The 23,723-nt window shown below is 43.2% G+C and overlaps 1 protein-coding gene across 1 annotated transcript in view; it reads right to left on the bottom strand.

Moving 5' to 3' along the window:
• Positions 1–1,741: 1,741 nt before the first annotated feature.
• LOC146772635 (unconventional myosin-Ie-like) overlaps positions 1,742–23,723 on the bottom strand; it is a 132,981-nt gene continuing 110,999 nt past the window's right edge. Inside the window, exons 19-28 of the mRNA XM_085638637.1 lie at positions 23,303–23,447; positions 22,518–22,632; positions 18,074–18,243; positions 17,473–17,618; positions 15,973–16,119; positions 13,757–13,914; positions 9,835–9,909; positions 8,065–8,257; positions 3,152–3,333; positions 1,742–2,821 (exon numbers count right to left, since the gene is read on the bottom strand). Coding sequence (XP_085494763.1) covers positions 2,745–2,821; positions 3,152–3,333; positions 8,065–8,257; positions 9,835–9,909; positions 13,757–13,914; positions 15,973–16,119; positions 17,473–17,618; positions 18,074–18,243; positions 22,518–22,632; positions 23,303–23,447 — 1,408 coding nt within the window. The 3' untranslated portion in view covers positions 1,742–2,744. The remainder of the gene's footprint in view (positions 2,822–3,151; positions 3,334–8,064; positions 8,258–9,834; positions 9,910–13,756; positions 13,915–15,972; positions 16,120–17,472; positions 17,619–18,073; positions 18,244–22,517; positions 22,633–23,302; positions 23,448–23,723) is intronic.

The following is a 23,723-nucleotide window of genomic DNA, read 5'->3' as shown; positions in this document are numbered from 1 at the left end:
ATCCCTTGTAGTCCTATGGGCCTGGGCAGGAGTGTGACCGGGAATGCGCGACCCCCTTTCTATCACTCCATGCCCCCCATGGGGGTCGCGCCCCACAGTTTGAAGACCCCTGCATTAACCTTTATTTTTTTTAGTGAGTATGAAAATAAAATAATATATATATATATATACAAACACACACACACACACACACACACACACACTTACCAACAAAGTAAAAGGCTGCGAAGTGAAGCCACTAAAATGTCACATGTGATGGATTGACTCCCGCTGTAATTCCCACAATGTAATGACTCCTGATGCAAGACCTGTGAAGTAATGATAGCATACCAGATAGTGGACGATAAACAGGGATTCTGCCACAATTTCATGACCTACACTAATGCTACATAATTGATTATGCAAACTACATGTCCTAGGAAAACCCACACATCTTGTATTGGTGGAATCTGGGCACTCAGGGCAACATTTGTTTGGTTAGTACTCTGGGATTTATGTTTGTCCATTTTAGAAATGCAACACAATATTGAGAAAGTGTGACAATGAAAATGGAGATATTTCATTTTTTCTATCTTCAGGCTGAATTGGTTATTGATGTGGGGTTTGCACCAAAACATAGCCCTAAATGTGCCAAAAAACACATGTTGTTTGTATGGGGGCACAAAGAGACCAAATAGGTAAATCTGCTTGAACAACAACAACAACAACAAAAAAAAAGATTAAAAAACACACAGATTCTGGTAGAGAGGTGGGCATCAGTGAAAGGGTTTGCCATTTCAAAGGGGGAGGGGGCAACTGCTAGAAAGTTGAATTGATGACCACACTGCTGTTTAAAATGCAAACCACCATACTGCAGTTCTTCTCCTGACGTGCTCGATACATTTGAAACTCTATTCCCTGGTTTTGTCGCATAGTCCTCTTTTAGCATGATCAAAAAGGAACAGTAACACCTACTTTTCCAGCTTTCTCTCCAAGGGTGAGGACACGGATGACAATTTTAGATTTTTCTACTGCAAGAATTTATATATACTACCTCATAGTATGTGTAGCTCACATTTTCTACTTCTGATAGTATGTTATTTTACTATTATGTCTGTACTACCATGACCACGGATTCGAAATGTAATTTGGAAGTTAATGGTGATATTTCTCTGCTAACTTGTTCTGGGCTACGATGATATTCACGTAACGAACTTCTCATGTAAAGAGCTCCAAGAACCCCAGGGTATGGTATGTTCCATATAACACAACATATGAAATAAAATAAGTAATATGCAACTTCCTCATCTATGTGACAAGGCGGGCAGGAAGGCGCTGTTGCTGTAACACTTGGCGAACTATTCCTTAAATACCTACAGTGTGCAGGGAGGGGAGTAAGCGAAGGTGGACTACTACCTGATCTTGGGTTTGTTGGAGCAATGTATAGACCTATTCACAACTGCAAGAAGTTTGATTAGGCTGTACGAGTTACTATGGGCAAGTTTGCTAGTGGTTACATTGGTGTGAATTTGAGTCTGTTGGGCTATGTAAGAAATTGTTGAAGAATACAAGATGGGCCTTTTAGGACGTACACACCGTAGAGGCCGCGTCATCTGGTTGTGTGTGTAAGGGAAGGAGAGACTAGAGAGTGGAAGGGAACATGATGTTGTTTCATGTTGGCTGCCAGTAAGACGCAGGTTCAACCTGATCTCACTTGAAACAAGGCTTTCCATCATTTTCTAAAAACACAACCGAGAACTGCTTCAAGTAATGTTATTTAATACATTTGGACAAAACTTTGGTAATAAAACATTGGTCAACCAATCCGCACATGTACAATTTTGTTTACATCAAGCAACTAACACAAAGTGGAGGCCTCACCCCTGAATTATTAACTATCCAGAAGGACCATTTGTCACTTTGGAAACACAGAAAGTTTAAAAACAAATCCATTGGACTATTTTGAAGTGTAGCACATCAATTAAAAAAATATATAACTCTTGAAAAAAATTCCGCTTGTGTTAAAATTGTGAGTACATCAAGTCATTGTAAAGTTTAAAAAAATAATTAAGTTACTTACACCCTCTCCCTTTTAAAAACAAAGAGTAATACATTTTTCTTATATAGTATATAGCCTCAGGAGGCATAATCTCTAGGAGAGATATTGAGACACTTCTGTTTGTTACAGAAAACCACACGATCAGTTTACCAGACAGAAGTATTGCAGTGACCATGGACATTTCAAGCTGTCAGAGCCAAATTCCTCTGGGCATGGGATACATGCTCAGCTCTGTGTCTCTGTAAAGAAAGGTACTTCTTTCTGAAGGAGTACTCGTGGTTGCAGAGTCTTGTGGATTAACTTCTTTAGAAAGTCCTCATATGCTTTTCCAAAGTTCTGTAATGCCACAAAATTGGATCCCTTTTTTCAAGCAAAATACATTCAAAGGCTAGCAATTCACCTGGAAAGTGTCCCTTGAGAGCGCTAGGAGGAATGTCCTTACAGACTTGGGTCTAGGAAGATTATCCTTCAAACCCTGAGAGGTACGTTGGATGCCCTGAGAAACGGAAAATGGCAGCAGGAGATTTCGTCGCAGCATATGCCCAGTCGTACCACGAAACATGACTCCAGGGCACCAAGGATTTAAAGCAGGGTTGGGTCATGGGACCAACTTGTCTTTATCATTTTCCTACCCAGGTCTCTCCTAAATAAGTCCCAGTACAGACTGGTAAGAGTGGGTCATTAAAGTTTCTAGGAACAGAGTTCTTCAGATTTTCTCCACATAATTCCCTGGAAACATTCCTTCTTTTCCTCGGATGCGACCAAGCCACCAGCCAGAGGGATCTGCACAGGGGGACAGTTGGATAAACATTAGGTATCAGGGGAGAAAAATCACTGGGAAGGAGAGGAGCATGCTTTCGTTACCGCAGGGACCATCATCCCTAATAAGATACTGAATTGAAACCCATAAGAGACACACCCATCAGGATAAAAGATAACAGGATCAACCCCAGTGCTTTTTTGGTCATTGGGGGACCATCAAAAGCAATGGTACCACCAGCAGTAGACAATAAGGAACAGCAGAATTACAACTGGTGCCCACAGTGACAGGGAACACAGGACAACACCATAAGTTAATCTTTCAACGTGAAGAACACAAACCAAGCACCTTACCTTCCTTTATTATATCCAACACATCATCGGCATTAAAGCTCAGCTCATCTGTGTCCTGAGCATCGTAGGCAAAAAGAGCACGGCACTGTGGCAGTCGTGGCTGAGGTTTGGGTTTTGTGGTTGGTTTTGATCTTCCACCTCCAGGGAGGGGCTTGGCCTCCTTAGAAAGCCTCCGATGCAACCTAGGTTGTAAGAAATGCAAACCATCAGCAGAGCATTCAGCTCAGTGAAAAGGGTCATGAACACCACGCTGAAAATCATGGGTATTTTGACCTCCCTGCTACTTATTGAAAAAGATGTGCAATCACCAAACTTGCGCGCCACCATCAAGAAGCACAATAAATAACACAGAATACCCACAGATATATGTAGTCTATGGACTTACTATTAATGGCTTGCACTGTGCTTTTTTGAAAATTAATTTTGCTTACTAAATGTGAGATGTGTTTGTATTTGACCAAAACATTGCAAATAGTTGGTTTCCCTAAACAGAGAATTCTTTAAAGACTTTGGGTTGTTAGACACCTTTTTTGGTGGAGTGAATGCATTTCCCCACTTCAAAAACGGTTCCTACTTTACTCACCTCACAAAGTAATCGCTGTTCAAACACATTTCCAAAACAGTAGCCATATGCAGACTTCTATCCCTCTGATGTGACTACTCTAATGGACTGCAAGGTCTCCCGCCTCTTGAAAAATAAATTAGTTGAGGCCAGGGCATCCTTTACCAGCATACCACACCTTATGTCACTGCCCTCGTTTGCTCACCTACTGATTTTAAGGTCCTGAGATTTGTATTATGTCTTGGCTGTGAATTAATTAGCACCTGTTCTTTTTTCCAATGAGCAAGGGTCTCTTACTTGAACCAAAGGGACAGTAAAAGTCACACATTCACATTCCCCCCTCAGTGAAGCTTCACTGATGCAGACTGCGCTGTACCTGTTGTGTGTGAAGCTTGCAATGATGCAGACTGTGCTGTACCTTTTGTGTGTGAAGCTTGCACTGAAGCAGACTGTGCTGTACCTGTTGTGTTTGAAACTTGCACTGAGGCTGTCTGCGCTATACCTGTGGTGTGTGATACTTGCACTGATGCAGGCTGCGTCATACCTGTTCATTATAAGAGAGTGCGCCTTGCGGTGCTGCGCCTCTGCGGTAGCTGCATGTGTGTGTCAGTTGTATTGCTGCTGCCTGTGCAATATCTCACCTATGTGGGTTTGTATGTAAAGTGTGCACTCGTCTCCGCTGCATACGTTGTCCCTCCTAGTTCATGTGAGGAACTGTGTAATTCTGCCTGCTCCAGTTGTACCGCAACCGCTACTTTCAAGTGTAGTTGTGCTTAATTTCCTAACCAAGGAATCCTACTGCCACCGTGTGGCAGGAAGAGAAACTGCTTTCTAAACACAAAAGCAGTGTAGTGATCATTCTGTGCTCTCCGTCAGCTGTTTGTGAAACCACGATCACGGAAGCCATGTTCTCAAATGTATTAGTTTGCCAATCCGTAGTCACTTGCGAGGAGCCTCGAGGTTGGGTTCGAAGTGCCTACCTCCATTATCCGATGGCCTATTGAAAAGATGCGGACATGAAATTGTGTTTAAATTGCACTTATATAGCGCTTACTACCCCTGACGAGGCGCCGATCACACTCCCTGACCTGTGCGCCATGCTTACACCACTCGGATACTTTGTGCAGCGCTGGTCAACCAGCGCCAGGCACCCGAGATGCCCTCCCTTGTAACCAGACTTAAAACTTTTGGGATTCGCTTTATAATGGTATACAATGACCCATATCAGACATAAACCACACATTCATATGTAGGAACTTGTTTGTCACTGTACAGCATCGAGGAGATGCATTGACCTACATTAAAAAATGCAAAAATATTCAGCCATGCAGTGAAACACACATAAGGGAACAGAAAGGTTGCTTTAACAAGCTGTGCCCACGTACTCTATTTGATGGTGCATCATGTCACATGCATGTATTTGAGATTAAGAAATGGAAGTGCGAGAAAAATGAGCGAGGAGGGGAAATGAGAGCGGCGATTACGAAACACGAGCCCGACGGAGTTGCGGGGAGGAAAGGATAAAAGGGACATTATGAAGTAGAAAGAGCAGAGAGTGGAGCGACAACAAGGGAAAGAGAAGAGGAAAAATGAAAAGAAAGAGGAGTAAAAGGGAGGAAACGAGAAAGCTGTAGCACGCCGAGAAAAGGGGGAGGAAATGGAAAAAAGTGAGCTACAAATTCAGCGGTGAGGGTGGGATGAAAGGGAAAGAAAAGCCAAAAAGCAGTTCAGTTTTCAAACTATGCCATACAAAGCATCCCATTAAAAGAGAGCGATAACATGGGTGACAAGAAAAATGGGGTGAGAAGAGCTAGTGATAAAAATGGGGTGCGAAGAGCAAGTGATTAACAAGCGCAGCAGGGAAACGACGAGCATCTACGAAGGGGGGAAAAAAAAAGACACACAGGGATTCCCTTGCGGGAGCGAGCAGGGGCACCATCTGTTTGCAAGATAATTACAAACAGATGTCGGCAAAGCTCGCTCCCGCAAGGGAAACGCGATAGAAAGCAATGCAAAATGTGCATGTTTTTGGCCAAAAAGCTGATCGATTCCAAAAGGTCCCTTCCTATACAGCGCATGTGCGCTGCGTAGGCGAGACCTAAAAAGGGGTTTCATAAAGATCATGTTTTAATGGTCAATGGGCACATCTCATCGAAGTACCTGTATAAAGACATTTTCACCCACATGTTCCAAATAAGAGATAAATGGATCATCAAATTCAGTGCAAGCATCGAACAGATGACCTTTAGTAATACCCTCAGTACAACTGTATTCAATGCTTTCAGAAGCAGTCAGTGGCCATCCCACAACCAAGACATCTTCTCAATCCAAGAGAATGTATTACTGTCCAGCGCTGTAATCTATTGACCTATGCAGCTGACCACGATGAGCTACAACCTGAGGCAATATCCCACTGATAACACCTGAAGCATCCCCATCAAGGATAATTGCTGTAAACCAAGGTTATACCCCACTGAGGAAGACTTATTTTAGGAAATAGGGATGCACAAATGTTATGTCAAAGGGAAAGTAGAAAACTACAGGCAACAACTAACTGGAAGTAGTTGAACTCGATAGAGAGAATGTTAAGCATTTGAATTGCATAATGCAAGGGGAGGAAAAATCTAACAGAAACAAGAAGTGCAGAAAGTACAAGCTCAACGTACTGTTGTGTGTTTCATTATGAACAGCACGGTAAGCAAAGCAGGAAGATGAGTTATATTCAGGGCCACTGAAATTATGCGATTCTGTGGCTGCAACTTTTTTTTCACGAATATGGATTTGCCACATGAACCATCATCTGCTACATAATCTGCAAATTTCTAGCTCAAATGGATCAAAAGTTGTTAAAAATATGGTGTTGTGTTCGTGCGCAGTGGAAGGCCCTTTGCTTGTTCAACTGGTATAAAAGAGGTGAAATATTTACCCAGACAGTATTACCATCTGTAAAAATTTCAAAATAGTAAAGTAATACTGTCAAAAATGTGCCACATGATTTCCCTTTTCTTGGCGCATAATTTAGTCACCGCTATCACATAATTTGTTGCTCACCTGCCTTATAATTCCAGTGGCCCAGTACACGGTCAATTCTCTACTTCAGGCATTCTCCAAGAATGTAGGAAACATGAATCAAAGACTCAAATACCCTCTTCCCTTGCTTCCTATCTTCCAACCTGTGTATATTTCCATTCAGGGGCTACAATTACTGTCAGTCAATGCCCCTCCTCATCCCACCTTTCACCTCCATTCCATCGCCCCACCTTCCACTCTTCCTAACTGGTCTCCTACCCAAGTATTGACAATAGAGCTCAAGAAAACTAAGTAATCCAGAGACTCGCTCTTAAACAAGTAAACAAATAAATAAAAACATGTGTCTGTAACAGCACTTGGTACTTTTAAAAGTAAAGGACCATTTGCAAAAATCTGGTTTAGAGAATTAATATCACGTAGAATGTGCAACTTTGTACACATTTTTCTTCTTAGTCCTTTTCATCGTAAAGCAGTTCAATGAATAGCTTTAAGCTATCTCTGTTATTGACACCCAAATGCGAGGCATACTCTGCTCACTGTTGCATTCAAATGCTTTATAAATGAAAATGCACATTAATGTTAAGTTATTTGCGTTTTTGGAGACACGTCAGCTACATTCCACATTCCTATGCCACTGAAAATGGTATTCATGAGGACCAGGCACACAGATTAACACCACATATTTTTATACTGAAAGATCATTTCCTTTTTATATGGATATAAAAACCTTAGTTTCTAATTATAACTTTGGCATCATGTTCCTCACCTTTGCCCCAAAGTTCTCCTGTGCTCAACTTCAGAATCACTATGTCTACCAACAGCTTACAGTTCAGAGTATACTTCCAAGGACCGCTTAGACAAAGCTTGATGATTGGTGTAAGAGTATTACCAATTATAATGCATCTCAGTATGTGATCTCCAAGTACTTCACAGAACAATTTATTTTTTATCCAATCATGTGTCTACTGAATTCCTAACCATGTTCCCATGTCTAAACCTAATGTTAGGAGCAGAAATGTCCCAGGTCTCCAATTTCTTACTATGGCCAGAAATACCCAACCCCACCAATCTAATTTCCTGGACACTGATTTTTTTCAGATGGCCTCCCAACTACACCTAACTAACCATTCCTAGGTTTCAAATCTCTCGTCTTCATGGCCAGCTTCTGCTGGACTGACGCAAAGAGAAAGTTTGTCAAAAGTTGTAATAGGTGGTAATAGAAAATTAAGTTTAATGGTTTGGAGCAGGAGAAGAGAAAGGAGTCCAGCTTAAGCCACTGCCATACTACCACGTGCTTCTAATACGTATTTTCTACACTCACCCGGCCACACCTTGGTCCGGCACACTCATAAAGTCCATGTTGATTTGGTCTTGAGGGGCCTTTTTCCTTGGACTGTTTCCTTGCCGGGGCAATGATGGCTGGTCCATGCTGCTCTGTCGTTTAATTAACGACAGTCTCTGTCCCGCCTTTAGCTTAGTGTTTGGCCTGGTGCCGGTGCCATTCCTCCGTGTTCCTACCAGAAAATTAAGAAGGAAAAAAATGCTATTTTAAACATCAAATGCAAATCACTTCTCCAGTGGGGGCGAGGGAGGGCACACAAGGCATGAGGGTTGGAGCCAGTTGTATAATCATAGAACATCAAGTAGCCCATTCCATTAATAATCACTCATCAGTCTATATCCAAAAGGGTAGAACACAGGAATCTCACCTCAAATTGACCGGTAAAAAGTGCACCCGTACTAACCTCGCCCGAAGACCACTAAAGGGCCAGCGACTCTCCCCCTAAGCACATCACCCCCCCCCCGAACATATGTGCACAAACTCAGCATGCTAGAAGTAAGGAGGTTGCCGAAGCTAAAGTAAAATTTCATGCCGATTGGTCAAACTGCGTTACAGTCATAACAATAGCAAAAAAGGAATTTTCTGTGAAAACCGATACTTACCTGTAGCTATGTGGTTGTTGCAGCCTTTAATATATATATATATATATATATATATATATATATATATATACACACATATACACACACACACACACATATATATATATATATACACACACATATATATATACACACACATAGATATTAAGCCAAGAGATCAACTTGCAAAAGTACTTCCCAGATGCAAGCCACTGATATCCTTTACACCACATTAATAAAATGTACTCCTTGTGATCACAAACCATGGATTTAAAGTCTGCCCACTTTTTGACCCGTCTGCTATACCTAACAGACTTCAAGACCTAGAAGCAGACCATCTCCTCAAGAGAAATACCCAGCGTTATTGGGTGGCACAAAGTGCCCAGTTAATATATGTTGGAGATGGTGATTAGTTTTCCATTTTCTTAACACTTGTATGTGTTATTACAGAAATTCTAAGTTGAAGAAAATGATTCTGACATTAATACACATATACCATTATTGACAAATATTGCATTAGAAGTGTCTTCACCCGAAACCAACCAGGTAAAAAGCCATTCTTGAAGAAACTGTATCTTAAAGTAAAATTTGTCTTTTGGTGGTTTTGAGGGAGAGATTCCCCCCCCCCCCCTTAAGACCCCATTCATTTTGCTTTTTTAAGGGGGTTGTAATTTTCCACCCGATACTTTTCCCCTCCCCCTTTTTCCCCTTGATACCCCTAGTGCTGTTTCTCCTCTTAGTTCTGATCCCCATTCCGCTTTGCACCTCTGGTTTTTAATACCTATACCTTCCTAAATTACTTCGCCTACCCAATGTAGGAGTGCCACTATCCTCTTTACCTGTTCCCCTTCCATCTTGTTACCTGATTCGCCTTGCCCTTTGCCGTCACGTGTTTTTTTTTCTTTTTAACTGCTGGGTCGCGGTAGACACAAATGAAAGGCTACTGCAACTTTGTGTTTTTTTTAAAGGAAATTACCTTTTACACATAAAATACTCTGTTTTCTTGGGAAAAGTATTTCATTACTTTGACATTTGTCCGTATTGGAATTTTGTCATCCTGAGATAGACGGGGTTTCTTCATTTTGGAAACTCATTAAATTGACAGAATTAACTCTTAAGCTATCACACAGTCAAAATTTCGATAGTTCAGACTACTGTAACAACTTACCTGCTGGAGGATACCCCTGGTTCTGGGGAACACGGTCTAAATACTGGCTTTTCCTCATATCCTTCCGTGAGGGCCCTGCAAAATAAACATTCAAGGTCAGTCAGAGCTTATTATTCTTGGTATGGGTGCCTGGCCTCTTGTGCTTCCGCTTCCCCCTTGACCCACTGGTAACCACTGTAGTAACAAAAGTCTACTAAAAGAAACCTCTTTCAGGTGCGATCTGTGATTCCGATGCAGTTCTCTCATAGCTACATCGCGAAACCTTTGTTTTTCAATATGATGGCTCAAAACCCATGAGCCATTTCACCAGCAACCCTGAGAAACCTCACCAAAAGGACTCTCCTAAATAGAATCAAACAAAATCACCTCAGATTTCACTTCATAAACCTATGGCGTTCACTGCACGACTTACACAAATACACCCAATCCACTCAGAATTTCCAACACTGCCATGTTATCCCACTCGATGCCTATTAAAAAATACATTGCTGTGCCTGCTCAAAAAATAAACCTAAACCAGTGCAAATTCAATTATGAACTCACACAGTATTGTGCAATTGTATGTATTTTCAAGTCCTGCCCACAAACCCATTTAAATCCATTTTGTGTTCCACACGGCTGAAGTTGTATCGAGCAACTATGTAATTGGCCAATGTATTGATTATATGAATGCAAAAAAATCTTGAGGGGATATCCTCAAAACTGGAATTGGTACCGCCATCAAGAATCATAGTTTGACATGCCGGATGGAATATATTTGCAATTTGTTTTCAGATTTAGCTACACACCTTTAAAATTCCATTTTAAGTATCATCCTTCTACCACTATGATTTAATCTCAAATTAATTTCAAGGTTTTTCAAAAATCAATTAGAGAAGGCATTCCTAAAACACATGCAAATGAATGTGAAAGCCCTAGAAGTCTCTCTCAAACCATGTGATGTAAAGAGTATTCTACAAGCCAATGATAATAAGCCTCCAGAAATTCCACCATCTGTTAACTTGTGAAATATCATCTCACAGCTCTACCACCAGCCTTATTCCATCTGGATCCTTTTCCATAATGTTTGGATGCGTGATCTGAATAATCTACAATACACCCTTACAGTTACACATGAAGGCATATGACCATCCTTGATATGAAGCTAAAAATTAAGTAACAGGTAGAATTGACACATTTAATCTGGATTATTACGCAAAACATAAACGACACAATCAACACTCCACACAGTCAAACACGAAAAACATACAAAAAAAAAATAAAAACGTTTACAGTTTTATATTCTTAGATAGTTTTAAATTCAATCATACAGTACATTTTCAATAGTATACATACGAAATCCATCATTAACTCAAGGCATTTTTCACACTAAAAGCTGATTATCTAGCTTCTATTTTAAACTGGACATTGAAAGAGAAGAAGTGTCAGTATTTCTCACGTTTGGCCACACAGCTGGCAAATACTCTCATTTTAGGAACGCCACCCTAATTGTACAAACGTAGTCTATCTTCCTGCTCAGAAACAATTTCGAAGGAAGACAGTTTTTGGTGTACAAACTTGCAAACCTAAGGCGACTATTTCGAATAACATAACTGAATCAACAGGTAGTGTAAACTCAGCTATACATAGTGAAAGGGACTTCAAATATCACCTAGACATTTTATATTCCATAAATGCATCATCAATGCCAAGTGTGGCTATGACCAACAGGCAACACCCAAAGAAGAAAGAGAATAGTGTGATCCACTGTGACATCTAAGAAGAAAGATAAAATGTTGCTAGTAATGTCTAAAAATAAAGAAGAGAATTTGAAACAGAAAATAGTGCAGTTTCTGCAGAGCACCTAAGGTGGAAACCAGGTTGAATAGGAAACAGAAGACTGTGAGACTGAAGGAATGCTGACAGCAGGTGGTAAAAAATACTTTCCTGAATTTGTTAAAGAAGCAACGGCAAGGAGATCTGAAATTAGAAAAATCATAAGGAACAAGAGAGGGGTTTTCAGAAGTGGGAGAATACTTGCTGACTTGAAAAGGGAAGGAAATATTCCTGAGGATAGAGAAAGATTGAAAAGGTAGACCAAGCGAGAGATAAAAAAAAGTGGGAATAGAGGTTTAACTAGTTTTAAAGGAATGATTCAGAGTAGTCGCTGGGGGCCTACAGCCAGTAGATCGGCTAAGTCACTGGCTCTGACTCGGACTAGAAGCAGGCTAAGAGAGTAGCAGAGAATTGTTTGAAAAAGAGTTCTCTTTGAGCGGAGGCCTAGTGCCTGAAAAAGTGTACTCCTAGCCCCTTCAGTTTCAAGAATTGACTGGTGTGGTCGTTTATGTACTAAGCATTTTACCATAGATCTGTTTCCATATTTTGAGTCAAATTGGCACTTTTTTATTTATGCCATTTTGATTTGTTTTACTTCAAGTTTTCTTTGAGTGTTCTTTATTATGATTAGGGCTCCCGGTTTTATGGTATTTATTTTTTTTGACATTTCTGTCTGTATTTATCCATATTTATTTTTTGCTAATTTTATCTGTATTTATCCTTATTTATTTTAGGTTTTGTGGAAAAATTAAACTGAAATTAGTATATTTCCACATTTATGTAACCGGTAAATATGCACTCATGTATGAATGCCTACCAGGTTTCAATGCTGTAAACACCTGCAAAAGATAAATCAAAGTACTTAGAAAATATGCAAATTTCAGTATCAACCTTGTGCATATCTACTGCTGTTAAAACCTCTTTACTAAAATTCCTTTTTTTTTAACCCCCTCACCCATCAATCCACACAGCTATTGGCCTGGCAGTCATGGCAGACAGTATTTAGAGTCACTCAAATAGCAACCCAATTTCCATTTTTATCCTCATTTAAAAATAAATACAGACAAGAAAATGAATATTTTCTGTCTGTATTTATCTGTAAAAATGGAAAACAGGGAGCCTTATTTATGATATTTGTTTAGATTTGAGGGCTAAATAACCATTTTTAAGCAGGATTGCAAATTATAGTAAATACTTTACAAACCTCTTGTATGACAAGTCATGGCTGGGCATGTGCAGGATAGCCAAATCCACCTGCTGAGCTCTACGTAATATAGGTTGGATAGCCTCCCCAGTCATGGCTGAGTATGTTCGGGACAGCCAAACCCACTGGCATTCTACCTACAATAGTAAGGATAATGTCCCCACTCGTAGCCAAGCGTGTGCAGGATTGCCAAATCTACCTGCACTCCTCTGTTTACTACAGATGGGATCACCTCCCCAGGACCCTCTGTGCAAGTGCAAAAATCCCGCCATTGCACACCGTTGTGCAGAGATAGACTTCTTGCCGCCTTGGCATGTAAGACCTGTATGTAAGACCTGGGCAGTAACGGGCCACATCTGCAGATATGATGCTCTCACCTTCTATCAACAGTTCAGTGTTCCGTTTAGCAGGAAGCCTTCTCCAATATATACCGATTGGACTTTTGGCACCATTAACTCTGCTGGGAGCTTCATCCCTCCCAATATGCCTACATGACTTGTGTTGCTGTTTGCTCTGCAGAAGCCCTTCTGCCCTAGGTAGCTGTATGACTTGCCTTACTGTAAACTCAGCCGGTAGATCCATCTCACACACTACGATTTTATTTCCTGTTCAATATAATCTTTGCATGGATCACTCTTTCTCACATTTTACTTGCATTACTTTACCCCTTGAGAGAACTGTAGAATAAGGCCATGGGTGCCTTCATGGTTGGGTCATGGCAGACTCCTTCCAGCTCCAAAGGGCCAATATGACCCCCTATATCAGCTCAATTTCTGTAGGGATTTACCCTCTTCTTTCGCAGGCTTAAGTGATCATCTGCAATGTATGTTCTGCAGGAAGCTTCCTCAAAGACGTTACAATACATTAGTTCCATCTCACCGCCTGACCTTCCCGATCACTTACGCGAGTTCTTGGGCAGTCCCGGTCCAATGGTCACATTCAGCACCTTGCCGTTGTTCTTCAGTAGGGCAACATCGCCGTGCTGCACCTGGAACTGAATATGACGGGATCCTGCAGCCCCCCAGGGAGCCCAGCCATCCTTCTTCACCTTAAACTCCAGCCTAGCATGGACAAAAGACAACCGTGAGATCTTTGCATGCATCATACATGGCACGTATTCGATCACTCCACATATTCCAGACGCCTTTCCCCCGGTCGGACACTATCAATGATCTGTAAATTGTTGACAAAATCCTAAATGATTAGACTCGTGGAAACAATACAGATAACCAAGAAATAGTTATCTTCCTTAAACTGGTACTTTTTATATCACAAGGACAAATTCACATTAACCCAAAAATCACCACACCATGTAATGTCCAGGTCAGTTTGGTACTCTCACAAGTACAAAAATATAGTACCCTATAGATTTATTTTGGGATATTTAATGCAAATTGGTCAAGAAGTCCCTTGGTTGTGGTCCCCTAAAAATGTGATCCTCTGATAAATTACATCCTTTTCTATAGTGTTAATTTTACATAATCTACATGAAGTCATTACACAACCCCTTGCCTGAGTACTAGCTGGATTCAATACAAGTGTGAGACATGCAGTATCTTTTTACAAACAAAAAATTCATGACTTGACCCTCAAAAGCCACTGGGTGCTCATTGAAAACTTGATGGATGCCACCTTGCTGAACCTCAGAAGCATCAATCTGCCAGCAAATAGGGTTAATTATTTAAAGAAAAACATTTTGAGCAAACAGTCAAGACTGGGGAAGATCTCATAAGAAAAGGCATTGACAAAGTCAACAGGCTGGACTTCATAAACTTGATTCAATTAAGGCTGTATTAGATTTAGCATAATGTAGTTAACATCAGCTTGACACGGAGGCTGAGCCCATCCTTAACACATGAAATCGGTGTAGGGGATATCTATGTGTGGTGCAAGCTTATTATTTCCTTCAAACATATCACCTTAATGAAAAAAGGATTCAAACTCCGATAATAAGAGGGCGCGTTGAGCCAGGAATTTCTTTTTCTGTGCAATTATCTTTTCAGGATGCCTTGTTTCTGTAGCGCACCTGGTTTAATACTGAATTCCTATATCTCAAGCAATAATGTAGTTTCTCAGAGACTGCTATCCACAGGAAGCCTGCACTCTACCACTTCACTAATGCCATCAACAGCTACATCAGTGTCCTGGGAACTCCACTGCCTCTATGCACGCTACCTACTTAGTGCTATCTACTGCCCTTGTGCGCACACCTCCCTCCTCAAGCTGTGTGTGTAATATTACCTATGCACTATTCCTTCATACCTGGTGCCATACACAGCACCTGTGCACACTAGCTTATTTAAATGTGCAAGAGGGCTTTCACACTTGTAGCCTCTTGGCAGACAGCACTCAAGAAATGTACCTTGTCACCCAATGACATGCATTGCACCCATCCAGTCTATACCTAAACTTCACTGCCACCCAGAGCACCCAACTACCTGGCACATACCATTAAAAGCACCCTAGGTCCCTATCTGGTGGCACCCAGAGCACCTTCTTAGCCGATAACAGGCGCAACATCTGTGCACCTCAACTCGTCGTTTGGTACCGCTCAAAGCACCTGTGTTAGCTACGTGTCAAACAAGTGCTATCCAAGTGACCCGTTCACCTTGCACCCAATGCTATCCAAAGCACTTCAGCCACTGTTATGCATAGAACTCATGTGCCCCGGCCTCGAAAACGGTTTCCATCCAGAGCACTTTGCACCCTACCTCACTTTCCAGTGCCAGCCCCAGCACCGGTAAACTCTCTCCCTCCAAGCTTCCCACCGCCTACAGAACCGGTGACTCGGACATTTGTCATAGCCCATGAAAAAGGAAAAACCTAAGGACCTGGTTCTTTCAAAAATCCATTATCTGAGTAGGTCATTGTCTGCTGATATAGCCTCAGTGCCAAGAAACCAATATAAAAAATATGAACATAACATATAACCCATTTTTGACCAGAACGCCGCACCTGCTAACCCTATGTCCTCATTCAGCACTGAAACAGCTTGGGTTGACCATACCTCTTTACCCCGAGGCTATCCTAAAAAAAAAAATGTCTCATTCTCTCGTTATGGTATCTGAACAGCTTTCCCGCCCCCCCATCCAAACCATGTGCTACCTCGTCAAACTCACATGTTGTTGAACCTTAGTTGCAGTTGCTTCTGAGTCCTCTCCTCGTATCGCTTGTACAGAAGGCTCAGGAACTCAGTCTTAAACATGGACTCCAGGACGCTATCGTACTGTGCCTCGTGAATGATGAAAAAGTCGTCCTGCAGAGCACTTGTCGTAAAGGAGGCCAGGTAGACAGTGTGAGCAAAATTGTTTTTTTTTTAAAAAACCACAACTCTTGCGTTTACCAGCCTGAGACATTCTCCTCAACCAGGATCCCCTTCCCAACCACCTCCACCATTGTAACCAGTATCCTCATATCTTGGTCCCCATCTTGTGCAACCCAGTGCTCCCACTTATCTTCATCAGTCAGTCACTTACACTGCACATGGTCATCTCATCCACATGCCATCCCTACAGCAGTTATTCTCCCCCTCTTTCTGTACACCCCAGCATTTACTGATCCACTCCATTCTGCACTCCCTATTCTCAGAGCTCTTTCCACCTTCCCACCATCCCCAGGAGCCCACATTCAGGGGCCTCATGAATCCACACTCCTCAGACAACGCTTGTCCAAGCTCTTTCCCAGCCCTCACATTCTGCATCCCCAGGAACACCTTACTGACTCGACTTCCAAGACTCCCACTCCATATCCTCTGTAGCACAATGCTCCTCCTGTCGACCTCAGGAACCACTTGCCCCACCCCCCTTTCTGACCAACCCCTTCAACTCTCACACCCACAACAGACCCTTGCCGCATTCGCATCTTCAGGAGCCTACTACCCAACTTTCCCAAGAAACCTCTTACTCCCAATTCCCTCAATCCACTTGACTACCTTTGTCCTATCCACAGGTGTTCCTTGCCTTCCGTCCTAGAAGCCTCCTACCCCCACACACACTCCATTTTAGAGTGCTCCCCCTCCATCATCAGCAGCCTTCGCCCCCCCCCCCTTACACCATCATCAAAGGCCCGTTGCACCCTGTCCAACATCATACCAGGTTCTTTCTCAGCTCTGCATTCCATCCTGGGAAGTCCCTTACCCTTCTCACCAGGTTCAAGAGTTCATTTTGCTGAATGCTCATTCAACTCAACAACCACTTCTCTGCCCCATCTGTAGCACTAACAGGCCCTAGTTCAAATTCTGAGAAACCTCTTGCAGGCCCCTGCCCTCGCCTCAAATGTCCAGGAGCTCTCTTCCTGATTGCCACTCTGGGGGTAGTGATCCCTCCCAAACCTTAGTTTCCCTGATATTCAAGCGAAGTACGCTCTTTTCTCCCCTCCCCAGCCTGCACCAGCCGGACTGTTCCCTGTCCCCCATCTTCTGCCCCACTGTTCCCTGTCCCCCATCTTCTGCCCCACTGTTCCTTGTCCCCCATCTTCTGCCCACTGCTCCTTGTCCCCCATCTTCTGCCCACTGCTCCTTGTCCCCCATCATCTGCCCACTGTCCCCTATCCCCCATCTTCTCTGTGAATGGCTCCCTGTATCTTCCCTGCACGAGGCAGAGAGCGGCTTCTTTCATTACCTCAGTGAGACACACTGGATCTTCTCCAGTTCAATCTTCCGTTTCAGGACCTCCTTGATCATGCCTTTTTCGGGCCCCTGCTTCACCTTCTCTCGGCCAATCAGATACAGCAACTTGGGCGTCAGGATCAGGTCTCGCTTCACGGTCTACGGGCAAAGAAAATGAATGAGAGCTTCTCCCAGCATCTTTGAGCCGAGATCTTCAGTGCCCACTGAGCATAGCATTAGGAGTTGTAATCGTCTCACGCTCCTCAAGTGAATGGTTAATTAGCAATGACTGCGCCCACTCTTCGCATTTCGTAAGTGGCAATGAAAATTTCCCCTATGCACAACTGGAGGCAGCCAGGACTACAGCATAATCAATAAATCTGAATCTGCCACGCCAGACTTACCCGCCTCAGTAAGGCTATCAGTACTAAGGCATTGGTTGCAGATCAGCTGCGCTGGACGCTCGAACGGCTGCCATGCCTGATGGGACTTTCAAATGAACCAAACTTACATAGGCAAATCAACCCACGCAGCCCAACAAGTGGAAGAGACTTTTGTGGCAGCAAGAGCTATGCCCTTGATGCTGCCCTGTGCTTTCACATCTCCAGGCCTACCTTGAACCTACGGTCGTATTTAGTCACTGTGTCGGAGAAGTCGACGCGTTCTCGGCGCCCAACAAACTGCTTCAGCTCTGGCCGGTTCTCTATCCCGATGTAGTCGCCCACAAAATTTCTGTTGATGCTGTTGCGCCGGCGCTCCTTTTTGTTGAGAACAATGTTTGATGCTACAAGAGTGAGAGAGAGAGTGAGGAAGAGCATCAGCGGAGGGCTCAAGTATCCCATGTAGAGTAAGAAGTTCAACAAACTCACTTTCTTCTTTACATTCTGGTACATACGCTCTGGGTTTTCCTTTGACAAATGCGGGGCTAAGTACCGCATTGCAAATCCAAGACAGGATAACCTAACCCCATCAGAGACCTCTGCAACTGAGTGTATTTGGAGCTTACCATCTGTCACTCCTTGCTGTCCTGATGTGGACATGAGGATGCAGAACAATAAGGAATTTTCCAATATATATGGTGCTCTCATAGTTATGCGATTAGGAGAAAGAATGGGTCCTGATTCAGGGTTTGATGATAAATTGGCCCTTACTCAAATGAAGTAACATCATACTTTGCCGCAGGAATGTAAAGTGTGTGCCGCCACCGCCACCGCCACTGCCACCACCACGTTATTTGGCCTTCTTATGTCATTTGTGTGTCCTTCCACAAATGCACCTTCTGTTTTACTTGCTTTCTTCATTTACGCAACATACCAAGGCCCTCATTATAAACTGTCTGTATTTCGGTGCTGTGAATAAGGGGCAGGAATCCAGATTCTAGATGGTATTCTCAAACCAAAGTGCGTGAATTAGGAGTGTTTTTCCACAGAATAGGAAAAAACACCGCAAGTCTGAGACAACGCATCCAATTCTGTGTTTTTCCCCATTCGGAGGAAAATAATGAGTCTAAATCTACATCCATTTACCACATGCTCGAAGCAGGGGATTTGTTTGGGCCTGTGATGGTAGATGTTCGGTGGGTGGTTGGAGGGGGGCCAGGAGTAGAAGGGAAAGTTTCTCCAATGTGCTGCGGGAGGTGGGTGGGTAGGAGCATGGCACTACATCTGCCTGCTGCCCCAGCAGCTCCTCTGTTGGTTCCAGTGCCAGGTACAGGATTACAGGGCCTGGTGTTTGCAAGCTTGATAATTCCAAGGCCCAGAGACACCAGAAAGCCAGTAATTGCCTGGAGTGGTATGCACCATGAGGTACCAATCAGGGAATTTCATATTAAGGGTAATTGTATAGTATTTACACCAGTTTCCACTCCTATTTACTATACTGCCAACTGGTTAGGAAATCATTTAATAAATTACCATACAATACAATAGTCAAACATATGAGAAGTAATTGTGAAGTGGTAAATTTGAAATCACTGGTGTTTAATTTATGTTTCTACATTGTATCAAAGTGCCCCTTTTTGACATGGTCAACCCAACCTTTTGCCTGCTCCATGGTGTGATTTTGACTAAAAGTGCACTGAGTTTCTGCTATCCAGGTCCCTAGTGTCAGAACTCATTCCCAAAACTGTACAATTGTTTCCCCCAATTAGCAAAACCTATAGCACCCTCTGTAAGTCCCTAGTAAATGGTACCCTGGTACCTAGGGCCTGAGGTACTAAGGGCTGCAGCACGACTTGTACCACCCGAAGGGACCCCTCACCAAGCACATGCAAGACTGCCATTACAGGCTGCGTGTCTTGGTGCAGACAAAAGTGAAAACACAACATATCACACATGTGCCATGACCCTAACATTGCATGTAATATTTGTAAGTCACCCCTACAGCAGGCCTGACAGCCCGAAGGCAGGGTGCTGAACATTACATGTGAGGGCATGCCTGCATGAGCAGATATGCTCCTGTGCTGGTCAGTCCTATTACAGCCAGTACAAGTGACCAGGGAAGCCATTTTAAAATATGTGCTGGACACTGGTAAAAAAAAGAGTTCCCGAGCTATATGATGGCTTCACTGAAAATAGGGATGTTTGGTATCAAACATCTCATATTAGTCAACCCACAATGATGCCAGAGTTGGATTTATCAATACATACACGCAGATAGCACCTTAGAGGTGCCCCTGAAAACCTACAAGCCTCTGGCGTGCTTGCTGACTGGAGTCTGCCAGCCTGCCACTGAGACACTGTTCTGACCTCCTAGGGTGAGAGTCTTTGCTCTCAGGAGACCCAGAGCAAAGGCCTATCCGGGAAAAGGGTGTAACACCTACTCCAAAAGGATGACCTTCTGATTGTCCTCCTGGGGCTGGCGAGCTTCAAAGAAGCTGCGGCCTCAGGAATGCAAATCTGGCTCCCTTCACAGGAGAGGAAGCCACCCCTCCCTGTCCAGAGCCCCCTTGGCATCTGGACAGGCTGGAAAATTAGCTGGTCAGGCAAGCGTCCCCATCCCCCCCACCCCGGGCTAGTACCATCCCAAAGGTGGGCTACTGTGAGATGGGTATGATTTTTCAGAAATAGCCATCTTGATGATGGCATTCCTATGTGTTCTGGTACAGGATTATGCCTACTTCCCAGAGGGAGTGGTCATTTAGGGGGCAAGATGACCCCAAGGGTCAGTAGCCCATTGGTTACTAACCTACACTCCCCTAACACTCCTAAATTCAGTATTTAGGGGAGTCCCTGGCACCAGAGAAGCAGATCCAGATGACCTAAGAAGAGGGAAGACACTGAAGATCTGCCAAAGCCGAGAAGAGAGAAGTAGCAGCTGACCTGCTACCAACCCTGCCAGCCGGTCTGCATCCCTCGTCAAAAACAGCACCAACGCCGACTGGCCTGCAGCTGTGACTCCAGAAGCTTGGGAGGACTGCCTGCCTTCGAAAACGACTCAAGACCTCGCGTAAACACCAGGCTTGTGCCAAAGAAATCCAAAATAGAAGACTGAGGCCTCTGGAACCGCAAAAACCCGACACCTGAAGCAACCACTGCACCTGTCGCCCCTGGCCCAAGTTGAAGTGGGCCAATGGTGCCAACAAGGTTCCCCAGCCACCCAGAGTTTGAGTCCACCGTGGTTTCACCCCTCTTGGACTCCCCAATGTCGCCTGCAGCCTCTGCACACCAACCCCCTCGACCTCAACTGCGCCAGTAAGGAAAAAACTGATGCCCAAGAACACCTCTGCACTTGTCGCCCCTGGGCCTTGGAGAACAGGACCAAAGGTTTCTCCCGTGCCTGGGCATCACAAGGCCTCAGCCCGACTAGCTTCCTATAGAGAGCCTTCAGCCTCTTTTTACAGTGACCGATTCCCATTGAAACGCACTGGGCTCCCGATGCAGATTTGCATTCTGCACCCGGCCACCCTCGTGCTGCTAGTGGTGTACTGTTGGTGCTGCTTTGGACCTTGCCCACCAATCACCTTAACTCCTGAAGATTGGTCCTGTAAGTCTATGTACTGTACCTGTTTGCGGAACGTGTTCTTCCTTTCATAGGGTAACACTGCAGAACTCCAAAATTGCACTGTGTCCACTTTCAAAGTAAAAAGAATTTATATTTACAAACGTACTTACTTGAACAATTTTTCCTCTGAAGCTTAAACAAATACTAGCAAAGATACTTGCTATTATTATAAACTGGTGTGGATCTCCTTCTTGAATGAAGTGTGTCATTTATTAATCATGGTGTGTTTTTGCAAATGTCTTGCACTACTGTGTGATAAGCATAAGGCTGCACAACCACACTACCCCCTAATAGAGCACTTTGGGATTGCATAGAAAGCCCCTGTTCACTCATTAGGGAACCCCTGGACTGCTAACACAATATATCAAATTTTTGATATATCACATAAAGAGCCTGCTTCCTACATACATCATAAAATATAGTATGAAATAGTGTTGATTCATGAGCACTACTAGTAAGTGTAGAAAGATTTGTTCCCTTCAAGCTATCAAAGAAAAGCGCTAGGTTGGGCAGCCAACTCACAAACCGAATGAGCCAGAACATGGACAGTGAAACAAAACAATGCCCCAGAACACTGCTATCATAATACATATATGTATACTTAAATATACCATCTCCCATGCTATTAAACATCCTACTTGAACCACCAAGGCACATGCATGTCTCTGCACCTTCAATGGAGACATGGCTTCTCAATTGGAAAATATTATCTAAATCAATGGAGAGCCCAAAATTAATCAGCATTGACTACCCCTGCAAAAACAAAGCAGCACGCCGGCAGTACTACAGCTTATAATGACATAACCTGCTAAAACAGTTGTAAACAATAGCAATTCTATAGCCGGATCCAGAACAGAGTACCAAAAAACTCACTTTTTCAGATAAGATGGTGTTCAGATGGACAAATCTTACTCTCCTTCACTTTGTTCATATGTTTAATTCCCACCCTTGTTACTGTCAACGTAACCCTTGCAGTAGTAAAAGAGCGGTGTAACAGGAGTGGCTTCCCTTCCTTCACAAATTCTACTTTACACTTAAGACCTTGGGTATCCTCACCTTCCTCTCTCATCTTAATGTACTTGCGTACAGCAGTGTGTTTGCGCCAGGCCTTCTGTATCACGCGAGCATAGCCATCGTACTTCCGCTCCCGCATTTCCTCTAGAAGAAAGAGCTGAGAAGCACGGAGAGGCGTGTTAGGCATCCACTTTCTGCCCTCCAGACCCACATCACTTGCCCACCCAACAACATCCAAACTACTGAGCCACCCTCCTAACTATCCTAAGTTATATCCTGTATCTGATCACCACCACCAATCAAATCAATCAGTTCCTGCACCTCCAAACATTCATTCACTCTTCACCAACTTCTATGGTGTATACCAGCAATTAAGTCTGTATTGTCCATTCTACAAGCAACCACCAAACCTTGTATACACTACCATAACACTATTATTCATCACATTCTCCAAGTCATCCCACTACCATCAATCACTTCTTCAGTCCTTGACCTAACCATACACATCTGTGCCACCAATCATGCCTTGCACCCTCCATCCAAACAATATCTCCCTAAAAGGAAATACTTTGTAGCCACCTTTACACAAACACCAATATTAATATCATTAATAACTAGTTTTATCCTCCACCCCATCCACCATACCAGCTATCCACCACTACGTGCATCCCCAACCCAACCACATACCTCAGTGCAGCAATTACATTAGTATCTTTCACGCTTACAGCACCAACCTCCGTCTCGAAATCCCAATGGTTTGATCTATTACTGCCAAAGTTTCAGTCTTCCCTTCCTCTTCATACTCAATCCCCTTCCTGTTTACTTACCGATTCAGGAGCCTTGATGAAAATTTTGGACTTGCCAAGCTGGTACTGATCGGCGTCCATGTTGACAGATCTTAGGAGATGCACAACGCCCTGCTTCTCGTCCCCTCTCCAAGTTGGCCAGGACTCTTTTGTCAGGATTGCATACCTATTAAGAAAGCAGACAGGAGTAAAATGTAACATTAAGAACCCGGATGATCAACAAAAGAAACAATAAATCACATGCAACTGCATTAGTATAGGTCTCTTGAATCATACTGCATTGAGACCTTGCACACACTTGTGTTTTCTGTACTTCCTTGCCACCGAGGCTAAGAATAAATAAATATTTGTCACTCTAAAACAAGAAATAAGATGAAGCATTTTAATCTCAATGACCACGTACAACAAGGGCCTTGACGTCCTATTCCTTAACTACCACTTA

Source organism: Triturus cristatus, chromosome 12, assembly GCF_964204655.1.
Source record: "Triturus cristatus chromosome 12, aTriCri1.1, whole genome shotgun sequence".
NCBI classification, from domain to species: Eukaryota; Metazoa; Chordata; class Amphibia; order Caudata; family Salamandridae; genus Triturus; species Triturus cristatus.
Note: the sequence above shows the minus strand (reverse complement) of the source record. Positions and strands in the feature narration are given on the sequence as shown.